General features: G+C 37.1%; 2 protein-coding genes across 2 annotated transcripts in view; one reads left to right on the forward strand and one right to left on the reverse strand.

The window, feature by feature from the left end:
• LOC127566109 (uncharacterized) overlaps nucleotides 1-16,382 on the forward strand; it is a 117,789-nt gene that overhangs the window by 99,541 nt on the left and 1,866 nt on the right. The window lies entirely within an intron of this gene.
• On the reverse strand, nucleotides 7,519-9,051 carry LOC117573082 (pinin). Its single transcript, XM_034255974.2, has 2 exons — nucleotides 8,855-9,051; nucleotides 7,519-8,778 (listed from the first exon to the last, which is right to left on the reverse strand). Exons 1-2 carry the CDS (start codon nucleotides 8,965-8,967, stop codon nucleotides 7,929-7,931), a joined length of 963 nt encoding a protein of 320 aa, XP_034111865.1. The 5' UTR covers nucleotides 8,968-9,051; the 3' UTR covers nucleotides 7,519-7,928.

Below are 16,382 nucleotides of genomic sequence, written 5' to 3' on the forward strand. Positions count from 1 at the left end.
TAATAAATTTAATTCAATGAATAGTAAGCCATGAATTAATCACCTTCAAACAGATTAGAAACATGTACTTACGCTTTCTATTTACAGGACTAGCCATCGTACGACCGCCAACACCAATTTAAGCCAAGCTTTTAAAATAATCTGTAATTTATAATGTTACCCAAACCTGCTTCGCGCGCTTTTAGTAAATTTTGTGATGGTAATCCATTCAAACAAAACATCGATAGCGCAAAAAAAACATCGATGTTTTCTTTAAAAAATAAAAACATCGATAGTATCGATAGTGTGCCGATGTTTTTGCAGCACTAGTCCTTCGGCTCTCGCCACTTTTGTTTGTGAAATCAATGTGCGCGAGCTGATGGCAGCACAATAGAAAATTTCACACGCAAACACTATCCTTCGCTGCCCTATGCAGTCCATGTGCGACTTAACTAAATTTAACGGAATTTGCTGAGTTCGATGTTCGAAATCAGCCTGTCGCTCAGCGATTGTTGCCATGGCTTGAGGGGCCAATAATTGAGTTTTCAGTGAAACCATTATTTTGGCATGTATGGTATTGTTTGCTTAATGTTATTATGCCGTCAGAAACTTAGTGGCCGTACCGCTGATTGCAATATAAATATATAAAATCTGTATTGCTTTCTTGCCTTAACCTTTAGCCTCTCAAACTGAGTCAAGCAAGTGATTATGCTTAAATGGCACTGATATAAATGTGTCTACAAACTATACTTGATTCCGGTTTGGTTGTAGCAATTGCGAAAAGCAACTCACAACCCAAGACCTATGAACGCTTATGTTAAGAACGAAAATCCCTCATCACTATCTGCTAAACATTGGCAGAACAGCAGTACTCTAAGACAATCAGTTGTCCTGCATATCAAACAACTCTTCTCATGGCAATTGTGGCATTTACGGCAACAATACACGCAGTGACAAAGCAAAACTCGACAAATTTGCCGACCAAATGCAAAAGGTTTTTGAACCCATAAACGGAATACCTCTATAATTTTCAGTCAACGATGCATCCGATTGGACCAACCCGGTTCGGCAAGGAATTATTTACATTTACCAACTAAGGGTGACGGAGGATCGTTATGTAAATATTAGAAAACGCACGAAATGTCATTGATTGAGAAGATGGCATGTGAGATGGCATCTAGCTAGGAATTGAAAGATTTCGTAAAAAAAATTTAAGGACTTTTCCATCCTCACCACCATTTCTTTGCACTCACCTGATAATTACCTTTTTAAATCAGCTGTTTTTAAATTTATAATGCTTAAGAAAATAGTTGAGAAATGTAGTTGTACACTAACTAACTTGGATATATTATCCTTCTAATTATAACAAATCGAACTTTATAGATGTGGTTTCATCTCAACAAAATTATGGCCCATTTTAGCCAAAATTTTAAAGGTTGCTGTTTGATAAATCACAACAGTTTTTATGATATTAATTCTCGCTTTATTTGTTGTTGAAAAAGAAAACGAGCGAAAAATGATGACGCGTTTTAACTTCCGATTTTCAACTCATTTACTGCACAATGTTACATTCTATTCCTAACTTAACTTAAGCGAGACGAACTCGTTCAGAGAGTGACACGATAGTTTTATTGCGCTCTGGCTTCGCCATAACTCTCTAAAATTATCAACTGCACCAACACCTGCCCCCATGAACGGCTGTGCCTTCATACCACTGGCAGAGACGCCAGTTTATGAATTGACCGCTTGTAGAGCCCTCCACCGCTAGTTCGCACATCTGCGACGCGCTTCCCTCCGTCTTGTCCTGGGTAAACCGCCACGACTCAATCAAAGACGACGAGCTCTCCGATTTGTAGATTTGGCAGCGATTGGTTCCACTTGGCCCGTGATTTCAGACTCAGTACATACTCCTGGGACCATCGCTGCCAGAGTGCTGGCTTGAGCGATGTGACATCGCCTTAAGCAGCTTAAGACCATCCTGGTAGGAGTCCTGGACGCTGCCGGTGCCACCAGTGCACAACAGTGGGCCGCCCTCCAGTAGGTGCCATGGGTTTAATGCCTGGCCGTCTGTTGGATCCTGACTAACGGTTTCGAGTGGATGGGAGTTGAGCACCGCTTCGACCGTCACGACCACGGACACACATAAGCGAACACTTGTAACGAACTTGTATTCGTCGAAAATTTTTCAATAGATTCAACTAATAGATCCGACTTGGCTACCAAAGCTGTCAGTCCAAAAACAGTTTTGCGCACTTCTAAATTACGCGTCTCTTCAGAATGGTGATTAACTGGCCATGCATCGAGCGGTTCCTATAAGAATGACGGACCACTGAACCATATGAACGCGCATAGTTCAGACACTTCGCAACCTCTACGATATAGTGTCTGCGGGTTCTGCTTAGTTGGAACATGACGATAGTCCACGCTCTCTGACAACTCTTGAATCTCGGCCACGCGATTCGACACGAATGTCGCGAGAGTGGAAGGATGTGACCGGATCGAATAAAGAGTGACTTCCGAATCTGACCACAGAACCATCCGTTCAATTGATGATCGTATCAGCCTTCGGTGGCAGAGTTCTGCAAGAAGGTGGGCTACACACAACTCAAGTCTAGGATGTGTCGTAGGCTTGAGGGGCGCTACTTTCGACTTGGAGGTTTTACAATCTTCTGCAGTGTGCGCCCGAACGTAAATAAATGCCCATACGCTATTATTGAAGAGTGGGCAAATATCGTGGTACTTTTATGTTTTGCAACTGCGTCAAATTGATTTAAGTTGCTGTTGTTGCTGTTAGTCTCGGAGATTGTTATCGGTGCATCATTTTAATGTTGGTCGTTAATGCATATTTATGCAGTCGAAAATAGCTCTTCTTGAACGGTTGGTCCGACCATTCGAAGTGCGACACGAAGCATCAAATACTACCTTCAGATTTGTCGAAGTGCTATCTAGGTGTTCATACGGACAGACAGACAGACGGACATGGCTAGATCGTCTCGGCTATTGATGCTGATCAAGAATATATATACCTCCTTCTACCTGATACATACATTTTCTGCCGGCACAAAGTTATAATACCCTTCTACCCTATGGGTAGCGAATATAAAAATTTTATTTTTATTATTTATATATCGCACAACACGATATCTCACTGATATACACAATCAACCAATGTAGGGGCTTTCGGCCGTATTTATATGTACAAATTAGCAAAACGTTATGTTTGTTTTTAAAAAAAAAGCGATTGCTTTATTCGGTTGCCAAAATGGAACTAACTTATGACAATTCTAAGTCTTAAAATGAAGGCTCGCTGCCGCTACCGCTGCTGCCGTCGCTGCTGACGATCCCGCGTTGGCGCTGGTTGCGCAAGTGTCCCACGATGGATATTATGCTGACACAGGGCATGTGGCACTCGGTGCTGATTGCGATCCCGCGTTGCGCAAGTGTCCCACGATCGATGTTATGCCGACCCAGGGCATGTAGCGGATGTTCTGCAGACTTTGCAGAGCTTGCAGAATTGGCTGAGTGCATTTCAGGTGTCGATGCACTTAGCCACCTTCTGATGTGTCAACGTTGTTGTTAACTTACATATACATATGTATGTGCGCTTAGCTGTCAGCACACACGTTACATTGGCTGCGAGTGTGTTGACAAGAGGGGGCGACGAAAGCCAAGAGAGATGCATTCGCGAAGCAACAACATTTAAAGTCCACCCGGGAGCGCCATAAAAATCACAAGCATTTTTATTATAAATCTCGCTTTATTTCGCGAACGATTGACTGGACCTAATTGTTGTTGTTGTTGAAAACGAACGAAAAATAGCGACGCGCTGTAGCTTTTGATCTTCAGCTCCTTTACTTCACAATGTTAATTTACATTGTGAGCCTAACTTAACTAAATTGGCGGAACGAACTCGCTCAGAGAGCGTCACTAAAGCTTTATTGTGCTTTCACTTTCGCCCTAATTCTAACAACTTCATTCGCAACTCTCTTAAACTATCAACTTCGCCATTAATTATTAATATGCAAAACACATAATGTTTTCATGTAAAGTTACCACGAAGTATTTTTTAATAATTAATTTTTGATCTGGAGGATGTTAACTGCTGTTCCCATCTGCAGATGAGCAACATTTTTAACGTGCGGAAAAGCAATATATTTCCACAAATTTTGGAGGGACCGTTTTGGCAACCCTTATGACCCTAAAAAGTAAAAAAAAAGTATAGCCCAAAGATTTGCTAAATAAATGCTGTAATTAAAAATAAACATATGTCTATTTTTCGCATGTGGAGCTGTCTACAAATTTTTTTGGTTGAGAACTTCGGAACAAAACGGCCCCCGAAAGACTTTGCACTGCTGCTTTTGTATATCCGCATGCTATGCTGAAATTTTCCGTGAGAATTGTTCGGAAGTTAACAGAGAAGTTTAGATTCGCGATCGAATGTCGGCGTGGCCAGATGTGTTTTTATATTACAACTTTGTGCCGGCAGGAAATGTATGTAACAGGTAGAAGGAGCAATCTCCGACCCTTTAAAGTATATATATTCTTGATCAAACACCGTCTGTCCGTCTGTCCATCCTATAAGAGATAGAGCTATAATTTTTCGACAGCATTTGTTCCGTTTGCACGCAGATCAAGTTGATTTCAAAGTTTTGCCACGCCCTATTAATTTAAATGCTGAATGTGTTGAACAATTTGAAGTGTTGTCCAATTCCTCCATAAAATTAAAAGCTATTAGAAAAAAAAAAATTGAAGTGAATAAAAGACAACAACTGAGGTCATAAAAATAGACAGTGTCACGCGGCTGACAAGAAACATTTTTGGCATAAGTGCTCAATATATTGGTTCAGCTCAAATAAAATCCCTTATATTAGGCATGGTAGAGCTCAAAGGTGTTGGATCGAGCACAGCCAAAAATCTCGCCGCTAAAGTACTAAAGTCCTAAGTAAATATAATATAAACTTAAGCCAAATAGTGTCAGTTACATATGACAATGGTACCATTTGTTTTCGATGAAAATCTTGGTAAGGACTGCGAATATTGTTCAAACGATGAATATTTAAAAATATCGAAAAAGTGCCAAACGTGTTAATAAGGAAAATTCAAGTTTGTCGTTGTGCTGCACATACAGCTCAACTGGTTCCTCTTGATGTTACCAAATCGTCGGATGTGTTGAAATACCAATTTAATTGTCGCAACATGACGAAATTTATAAGAAAAACTTCAAATGGATATCGCGAAATATTCGAGCTGAAACAGCTAAAAATGCCGAAACTAGATTATTCGACCAGATGGGGATCCACTTACACGATGCTAAAGGATTTGTTAGTGGCCAAAGATGAAGTAACTGAAAGTGAGTCAACTGAAAACAATCGAACAATTCGAAGAAGACAATTTTTAAGTGGATGCATCGTTGTGGAATTTTATTGAAAACTATTGCTCAGTTTTCAGTCCATTGCAGAAAACATTAAAAAAATTCAAGAAGAACAACTACATTATGGAAATTTTTACGCCCAATGGCCAAAATTAGAAATTTGCACAGAAAAAATTGTAAATGATGCAACTCTCGATCTCTCGATCGAAAATGTTATTAAATAATTAATATCTCATTTCCTGTTTGTTTTTGAATCCTCGTTTTCAACATACACTAACACCACAACAAAAAAATTATGCAGCAAATCATTTTAAATCGATATGGGTCAGAATAAATGACAAATTCTACTGGACAGATATGCTCAACACCAAATCCGGGCTCACATTAATCTGTGAACCATTTTTTGATGAATAAGATGAATTGTTAAACGCTTACTTAGAGCAAGGGATCCAAACGGAAGTCAGACGTCTACTCAAAGATTGAGAATCTTCAACTTTCTTTCCAAAGAATCGATGCAGACGTTCTCACATTTTGGAAAGAAAAGCAGTGCACTGACCAGGAGCTATATGCACTAACTAATGTTTGCTTTGCGGTACCACCAACTCAGGTACGTATATATGCAATGTAAATGTTTTAATAAATTAAAACATAAATACAAATGTTTTCTAACAGGTGACGATTAAATGAGCATTTTCGACGCTAAGACTTGTACTTACTGATTACCGAAATCGACTAAGTCAGGAAGTACTAGAGAATATACTGCTGGTCAAATTGAATCCAAGCTTTCTGGATTCAACGATTGACAACTCATCTCTTTTTCAAGATGAAAAAGATTTTGAAAGTTTATTTTGAATAACATTGTATTTTATGAAAAAAAAAAGAATTAAAAAAAACATATTTTCAAACTGTTTAATTTATCAGAATACAAGGGGAGCAAAAAACAGCATAAGCAGCAAAGTAAATCTCGACAGCGTTGGCTAACAATCTGGTATATTGTGGAGTATATGGTATATTTTGAATGTGGTACTATATCGATATAACAAATATGCAATTAGGTAATTTTTCAGTATTTTTTGTATTTTGCTATATATTTTTAGAAAAATACCGCAATAATTTGCTTTTATTCAAAATAGGTAGCGGGTATCTCACAGTCGAGCACACTCGACTGTAACTTTCTTACTTGTTTTATTGTAAACCGGGAAGACAAGTAGTCGTCATTAGTAATTGTAACTGATATAGTGATATATATAGATATAGTGCAGATGGGGATCAGTGGGATTGCCGTAAACGCCTTTTTACGAGCTGCTCAATCTCTTGCGAAACGCGTGTCGCATTTGTAGCGCTGAAATACGAGCTGACGCAAGTTTGTAGAGAAGTTTATATCAGCTACGTTATCCAATTATCGTAGGTTTAGTTAAATATGAAAAACTAAATTTTTTGTAAGCCAATTTGTTATTTTATTTACTCGGTGTTGATTTATTGGAAAGCAGCGGTAAAAATCTGATGGCAGATCAGATTAAGATTTGACGCCTTGTATGTTTTTCGTAACTGCAAAGTCAGCCAAATATACTTCTTTCCTTCAGTCTGTAGGACTGCCAGGCGAGACACAATCTATTGTTTGGGTTAGGTCTGGGTCATTCGTTCATTCTAATTGACGTGAATTTAAAATTGTATTTGCTTATAAGATTCGCAATGTTACGAGTTTGTTAGCTGAGAAGACTTCGTTACGAATTGTACCAGTGGTGGTCAGTTTTTGGAGTAATCGACTTCTTGTCTCTAAGATCTAGATGTTCGTACGGACGGATAGACAGACGGACAAGACTATATCGTCTCGGTTATTGACGCTGATCAAGAATATATAAACTTTATTTAGTTGGAGATGCCTCCTTTTGCCTGCTACATACTATATTGTTGTTGTTGTAAAATAGCCGCACAATTCATATTGTGCTTTCATGCTTTGCGTCAGAATATTTGAGTATGCACATTCATATGCATGTGTAAGCGTTTTCTGACATAAGAAAACAATTTAAATTTCAAAAGCTTAAAGCCATAGACATATGTAGATCTTGAAAAGTGAGTACATTTGCATTTTCAAATGCAAAAAAAAAATCTGATCAAATAAAGCAAATGTGAAGCGCGATATATTGTACTTTAACAGCTTGAAAATGTATTACACCGACTTGAATATACATATGTATGTATGTACTTATATTATGTGCTAAGGTTTGGCGGTTACTTGTGATTTTGACGTTCTACAATTAATTTTAGCAGAAATTTTACTCAGAATAAGTAATACTATCGAACACAACAGTTTTTAGAGAATTGGGAACTCCATAGAATAACGGAATTCGATACGTCACAAACATGTACATATTCACAGCTACTTGCTACTCTACACATGAATAGTTAAAAGGGCCTTGAGGTATGCAAAATGAATTAAAGAATATTAAATTTACTTTGGTCCAACTTAACTTTTATTCTATTTTTAAAATATAAGTCTAGCGACATCGAAAAAAGTTAAGCACATATCGGCATTAACTAATAATCGCAATACTAAGAAAAACGAATAATTTGCACATCATTCTTCAAGCGTCAACCAATTGTGATTTGATTTTTCAGAATTGTCAGCCAGCAGCGTTTTTATATTCGATTCATTTACTTGTTTGCCTGCATCGTAAAAGTTGCTGTTGCTGCTGTCATCTAATCCGTACTCGTCTTCCTCCATATTATTAGTGTATTCGATTTCTCTTAGATCAGCTTGCAAGTTTACGCGGCGTCGCTCAATTAGGGAATCCAGTTCGATTTTTCGTTTTAAAATTAACTGTTCGGTGTGCGGTGTGTTTAATCTGGGTTGAAAGAGTAGATGCGGCTTGCTTTTGGTTTGTATTTGGTTTTTTTGATTGTTCATTGAGTGCTCCCAAGTTTTGAAATCCTTTACTCTAGCCATTTTATTTTCAAGACATTTGATTTCAAGTTGTTTGCGCTTCCTATCTAAATATAATGAATTGCGTTCCTTTTGCAATAGTTCTCTTTCTTGTAATTGTTGTTTCTCCAACTTCTTTTCAATCTGTGCCTTCTTATCTTCGGTTTTTCGTAATCTTGATTCCTCTTGACAGAATTTTTGTAATGTACCCAAGAGCGAACCAAACATACGTCGATTTCGAGCTCTTGATTCTGAATCAATGCCTTGAGCTTCAACAATCTCTTCTCTAGAAGGTAATTCCCGAATTACCCGTGAATTTATTCTTGGGGTTGGCAGCCATATTGACGCATCTTCATCCTCTTCTTTAGAGGGTCGATTTACTACGATTTTTGAATCGTGTATCCGCCTATTTGTCCTCAAAGTAATATCCTTGCGTGGCACATTTCGGTCGTAGTTTGATTCATTTCTCTTAGAAGTTCCGCTGTCAGGATTATATCTGTCCACTCTAGAAACAAATTCCTATTAACATATTTGTATGTACAAGTAAACACGTATATGCATGAGAAATTTAAAATAAAAACCTGGAATCCTTAAGACCACGACCAACAAATCGTCGAATGTTATCATTTAAAGTTGTCAATGACTGACGAGCATGACTTAATTTTGCTTCTAAATCACACACGTTTTCTTCCATGGCTAATAAATGTGTAGAAATATTTAATTTCTAGTTTAGCGAAACTAATCGACTAGAGATGCACGCTTCTTGGTATGTTTTGATACATGAATTTCAAAATATCGATAATTTTAGTTTCGTCCAAGTACCGTTTTGGCGTTTCCACCGCCAAGAACCGAAAAGTATGGACAACGGTAGCCTTCATAATGTAGCCGCTCTGAAATGCCAGCTGTTCAAATGTAAACAAGAGTTGGCAAACAATTTAAAAAACTGTATACGTACTTGTAAAATGGAAAACTATTTTAAATTTTAATATCTTGACAAAGTGGAGGAAGATCTAATTTAAGATAGGCCATTTGTAAGTAGAATTGCTGGCAGCTATGCAATATTTACATTGACATACATATGTGTATGTGTGTGAGTTTTTTGTGCAGACCTCAATGGCGTTTAATTTTATTCCCACAACTCAAACAACATTTCCTCGTGAATGCTACTCCACAAGGTTGCTAGAGAATTGTGCCAAAAAGCTAAATAAATTTGTTAATTTATTTATTCATACTTTGGCGCTCAGCTGCTTGTTGAGTGGTGATCTCTTCTTCGTTGTCATATCGATGAAATATCGCGTGATTACTCAAAAAGTGTGCTCGATATTTCCATGTTCGTTATCGATATTTTCATGTAGCCGCGAACGTAGAAAAACCGAGTTTTTTAAGGCAAACGAAACATTCGAACTGAACGGAAAAGAACCGAGTATTTTTGTGCGGTGGATACGGGGCATAAGTCTTAAATGTAAGAAATAAAAAAATTTGCGAAAAACTCAGTTCTGAGTTATCGGTCATATTGGATTATAGAAGGTTTTAGAGTATAGCTTAAAGAATATATCCCCAAAATATCATGCACTGGGGAAAAGTAGAACAACCTCAATTCCAGCCCCATACAAAATGATCCCAATAAAATCAAAGCTTCCGATTAATGTTCATAAGTCTCTCGTCAGCCAAGGCGCGCGTTATTCATTTAAAGACATATGTATCTATATTTAAGAAATTTTTTTGGTAGAAGTCCCTAAAGTAATTTTGAAGAAATTTGATCTTTTGTCAACACATCAAATCAATTTGATTTTACAGGTGCATCGATTAGCTGGAACCAATGCGGAATCAGTCATGCCAGAGCTGACTCAAACCGGGGTACGTAGTGTAAAATAACACATTTTTCGTTTCGGCGGGATTTTAAAAACTTACAGAAAATATCTAAATAAAACAAGTATGTTATATATTAAATTGACATTACATTTAAATGAGCTGAATGCTTATATTGATAAGTAATATAAGAAATTCTATGTTCCTTAAAGAAAGATATCACATAGCAAAATTATTTAAGTTTTTGAGAAAATATTTAATACATCTAAACTTATTTTGGTGGAATCCAATACTGTAAATTTTCTTAAAAAGCGCTCTAAATATTCCGAAAAAAAGAATTATTTATAGAGAGGCTACATATGTAAGTATATTCTTTAAATGTGTATCTACGAACGTCTAAAGAAAATTACAGTCATCAATTGGTATCATTAATTTTTTTGTACTCATTTTGTATAGGACTTGTGGTGAGATTGATAAATTTTTACAAAAAAAAAAAAAAAAAAATTAGATCGTAAATTCTGCACACAATGACATAAATTCAAAAGAAAAATAATTTTATTGCCTATTGATTTGCATCCAAATACAAATAATCTATTGTAAATATCGCTATTCATGAATGGCTTATACATATGTATGTATTTATTTTCACCAACTGCTTCAATGATGGGATTCTATGATGATGCTCAACAGGGGAAGGACTCAGGGGTGGTAATGCTCTACTATTTGTGATCGTGCAGCGTATGACGTAAACGGCTGCACACACGACAGTTTTTTGCCTTACAATCAAATCTCTATTTCACTGCCAAGGCAGCAAACATAGAGCATATTACAATTTAATATTCTTCGGAATTGAAGCAAAAGCAGATTTGTATTATCGGGTGTTTGCGTTATAACCCTTAATAAGGAACCTACAAAATTTTATTTATTTGGACGTTGCCGTACTAACGGCAGTACCATCAAGTGGCCAATCGATACCAAGCACGGGCTTGTTGACGCGCGGACAAAACAAAAAAAAATTTGTGAACAGCATGCATTAAACGAAAACCGCGAATAAATATTAAAAGACGCTGGACAGCTAATTAAATTAGATTAAAAATATGTTAGAATAAATGTATAATAAGATAAATAACAATTAAATACTCGATAAATAAGCTAATAATAAGGTTTTAAGCAAAGGAATAGATTTACTAGAGCAAACTACGTTATTGAGATTATTATAGTTCACATACAGAATACGGAAGGGATTATGGCAAGCAAAGTTAGTAAATCTACGTGAAATGAGAAGAGGAAGAAAATTCCTAGTGATCCTGACAGGAACTGCAAAACTAATTTGACTTAACAGCTCCAAAGAGTCTATTTCACCATTAATTAGTCTCTGTATAAAAAACAGCACCTTGCATAGTTCTACGGTCAGAAAGAGAAGGAAGGTTTAGTAATAAAAGTCTACTTCGATACGGTGGTAATCTAATATTAGGATTCCAATTTAAACTACGAAGAGCAAATAATAAGAATTGTTTCTGCACCGATTCAATCCTATCTTGATAAACCCTATACTGGGGATTCCAGACAAGAGATCCGTACTCAATGATAGAACGAACCAGTGAGACGTACAAAGTCTTAGTGATGTAGGGATCATTGAACTCTTTCGACCAGCGTTTTATAAATCCCAGAACACCCATGGCCCTATTTACAGCAGACAGAATATGTTTATCGAGTTTTAGTTTTGCATCAAGCAAAACCCCTAAGTCATTCACACCTTCAATTCGCTCAAGCGGAGTATCATATAACATATAGTTATTTAACTGGGAAGAATCCCTACAAAAGGTCATAAACTTACACTTATTACAGTTCAGATGTAACATATTTACTCTGCACCAAGATTCTAGACGATTAAGGTCACATTGTAACAGTGAGCTCGCAAGACTATCATTAAATGTCAGGCAAAGCTTAACGTCATCGGCGTACATAAGTACACGGGAATGCTCAATAACAGAAGGAAGATCATTTATGAACAAAGTGAACAATAGAGGACCTAAATGACTGCCTGGGGCACTCCAGAAGTGATTGGACACATTTAGATACAAAACCATTATAATAAACATTTTGAATTCTGTTGGAAAGGTATGAGGATATCCACTCAATTGGCTATGAGGAAACCTAAAACATTAAGCTTATACAGTAAGAGGTGATGATTAACAGAGTCAAAAGCCTTACTAAAATCGGTGTAAATGACATCCGTTTGCATTTTATTCTCGAATCCTTTAATTACAATAGAAGAGAACTCCAATAAGTTAGTAGAAGTGGATCTAGACTTCACAAACCCATGTTGGTAAGGTGAAATTATAGATTTACACAGATGTTGCAGTTGAGAGGTTATAATTTTTTCAAATGCTTTCGGAATCGCAGACAATTCAGATATACCGCGATAATTTTGAACTTTAGATTTACTCCCTTTTTTAGGATAGGTATAATGTATGATTTTTTCCAGATTTTAGAAAAAGAACATGAGTTAACGGATAATTCAAACAATTTAAAAAGCGGTTTACAGATACTACCAGCACAATACCTTAGCACACAACTAGGTACTCCATCCGGACCAGCCGAAAAAACAGGTTTTATAGCCAATAGTTCCGTTAAAATAGAGCTTTCAGTAATTAAAGGACCAAAAATACAATTAGATGAAATTAACTGATAAGGATAAGAAAATGAATTTTGAGAACTTGGGACAGAATATGTCGTTTGGAAAATTACTGTCAATTTCTCCAAAGACATAAATGCTGGTGATGACGCGGATCTACGCTTCGAGTTAACGAAGTCGTAAAATCGCTTTGGATCACGCTGAAATCTTATTCTGCACCTACCCAAATAATTATTATAACACTCATTGTTATGAGTGCGAAAGCAGCTTGTGCAACAGAATAACGCAGAAAATCAAAAGAAGAGCCAGTTCCTTTGAATTTTTTGTAAAGTCTCGACTTACGATTTTTTAAATTCGATAATTTCTTGGTAAACCATAAGGGTTTATAAGACAAATGTGGAATACTTGATGGAACACAAGCATCAAATAGCGAGTTTAAAGTAGAATAAAAAAATTCAACCGCTATATCCAAGTTTGTAGACAACGAAAGTTGGGACCAGTCAGTTTGAGATATAAGCAGAGCAAGTTTCTCAAAATCGGTTTTCCGAAAACAACGAGAAAGCTCACCACGACGTACACTCGACTCTGACGCAATAAATGGGAGCTCCAACATAATTTCTAAAGTGGGATGGTAAGGGTCTTCAGGGGAAGATATAGGTGATATTCTCGATAGAGAACATGAATCTGGGTCTAAAACAAAAATAAGGTCTAGAGACCTGTTTAAGCTATTTGGAATACCGTTAATCTGAGACAATGATACCCCAAAGAGACTATCAATAAAAACATGGGATACAGAGGGGCAAAGTCCATTTAGATTCTTGGCGGAATGCCATGACACCCCAGCGATATTAAAATCACCACTATAAAGTGATCACGATCAGAAAGCATATTAGAAATGTTATTAATAATAGAAAAATGAGCTAAATATAAAGCATCATCTGAAGCAGGAGGGATATATGAGCAAGAAATACAAATATTAAAACTACCAAAGGATAATCTAACAGCCACTAACTCAATGTCAGAAGTATGATCAATCAACTCTGAATTTAATTGAGCATCTACTGCAATTAAAACCCCACCACCGCGACGTACCTTGCGGTCACGTCTGTATACGGAAAATCTACTAGAAAAGATTTCCGTATCAAGGATGTCATTTTTTAACCAAGTTTCAGTAAAGGCAATGACATTGAAAGGGAAAGATACACTATTTAAATATAAGTCAGTAAGTTTACTACAAATACCTCTTACATTCTGATAGCCAAGAAGTAAAGAGGATGTTAGTTTTTTGAACTGACAGACATAGAAGAAGGCTTTGAAATAGAATTCTTGCCACTACTAGGAAGAGAAACCGGAGACCGATTTTTCTTTTTCGCAACAAATTCTTTAACTAATAGGTGTTCCGGCCAAAACTCTTTACTGCACATCGTGCTAAATTGTTCAGCCGGAACACTTATTTTAAATGACGAAATCTCCCGTTCATACGAGAAATTAAATTTATCTACTTTAACCCTGGCTTGGGATTTGGACTTAATATAAGCCCGAACATCATCAGATGTCGTATCAGGGGAAAGCCTTGAAACGAAAATCTGCTTAAGAGGTGGCACTGAAACTAATGTGTTGCGGACAACTGAGGTAGGAGCTGGAGGCGATTCTTCTATCGTTACAGCACTAACGATCTCAACAGAGGATGGTGATGGTTGAATTTCTTCAACCGTCTCCATCTCAGTCGACAACAAAATCGAAGCCGGAGCAGGAGACTCCAATCTTAATGACGTAATGTCATGATCTGGAACATCCAGAGCTACCGAAGGTTGAGGGGACGGGGAACTAAACGACATTAATTCCCCAGCAGGTGGTATAGATAAGCTTGGAACATCAACTGGGACAGAAAGCTCGATTGGGGTAATCGACAGACGCGTATTGGCCTTTTTACGCTTCGGAGACTCGGTCAAGAGCTTCATACTCTTAAACCCAGAATCCAAAGCAGAAAAGCTATCGGAGAGTTTTTTAAAGCCCGCCAATATATCTTTAAACCCAGTTCGCGTCTGCCGTATAAACCCAGCTATATCGCGTTCAGAGTCCCTACAATGTTCACAAGTCCATCTCAATCCAGACTAGGCCGAAATCAAAACAACAATACGGCCGTTAAAGCCAGCATATTTTTCATGTGCAACAAACAAAACCCATTTTGGCACCAACTGGCACCAGGCATTTCTTGTTGTAGCAGACCAACATATTGCTAAAACAAAGATTATTAAACCAATTAAAAAACAAAAAAGAAATAAATCAAAATAGGTAAATTATTTGCAAACTAATATGATCTGTACTTACGAAGAGCACAAAACACAGAGAGTGTGCACATGTCGAGCGAGACGCAAGATAGGTAGGCAACTACAACACCAAGAGAGGGAGAGTTACTATTCTAAAGAGCGTTGAGAGCACAAAGCACAAGCACTAAGAGTAAAGCGCGGGTCAAGCGAGACGCAAGATAGACGATAGCCAACAACAACACCAAGAGAGGGAGAGTTAACTATTGTAACAGCGTTGAGCGCAAGGAATAGCAAGTGAAAAAAGAAGAGCGCGAAAGTAAACAAAAATACAAAAACAAAGTGCAGCGGCAACGAAAACAGAATTGTTTTGCTAACAAAGCAAAGCAAAGTTTGACCACACAATTTGTTGTTATATTTTCAGAAAAATGATAATAATATACTAAATACAAGAAAGCACACAGCGATTTAACGATCTGTAGTTAAACACAAGTGAGAGAGTAAAATTAATGTTATATTAATTGTAAATAAATATGAAATTTAATGAAAAATCACAAAGTTTAAGAGGGAAGCAAAAAAACACGTCCGACTGCGACTGCGAGAGCGAGCGAATAGACGCAAAGTGGTAAGCCATCGCAAAAAAGTTGCATAGTCAAATCGAACTATGCTACGTGGCTAAAATATGAATAAACAAGTAAGAAAGTTACAGTCGAGTGTGCTCGACTGTGAGATACACGCTACCCACTTTTAATAAAGGCAAAATATTGCGGTATCATTTTCAAAATATACCGAAAATACTTAAAAATACTGAAAATATACCAAATGGTATGTTTGGTATATCGATATAGTACACCATTCAAAATATACTATAGACGGCACAATGTACCAGATTGTCGGCCAAAGCAACTAAGACGCCTAGTAAGTAGGCGTTTTTGCCCATACAAAAGTATTTCTTTAATAACTTCCACAATTTTTATCTGATCGCAACCAAATTTTCAGGAATCATAACTACTATGATTCCAAAAATTCTAGCTTTAAAATTAGGCTTGTTATTCGATTTTTTTGATTTGCGGGGGCGGAAGTGGGCGTGGCAAAAATTTAAAACAAACTTGATCTGCGTGCAAACATAACAAATGCTGTCGAAAAATTATAGTTCTATCTCTTATAGTCTCTGAGATCCAGTGTTTCATACGGACAGACGGACAGACACACAGACACACAGACGGACATGGCTATATCGTCTCGGCTGTTGACGCTGATCAAGAATATATATACTTTATAGGGTCGGAGATGCCTCTGAAAAATCAATCATATGATATTATATTTTCCGCTTTATTCGCGAACAAAGAGACTGGACCTAATTGTTGTTGTTAGACGACGAAAACGAAAACGGAG

Source organism: Drosophila albomicans, chromosome 2R, assembly GCF_009650485.2.
Source record: "Drosophila albomicans strain 15112-1751.03 chromosome 2R, ASM965048v2, whole genome shotgun sequence".
NCBI classification, from domain to species: domain Eukaryota; kingdom Metazoa; phylum Arthropoda; class Insecta; order Diptera; family Drosophilidae; genus Drosophila; species Drosophila albomicans.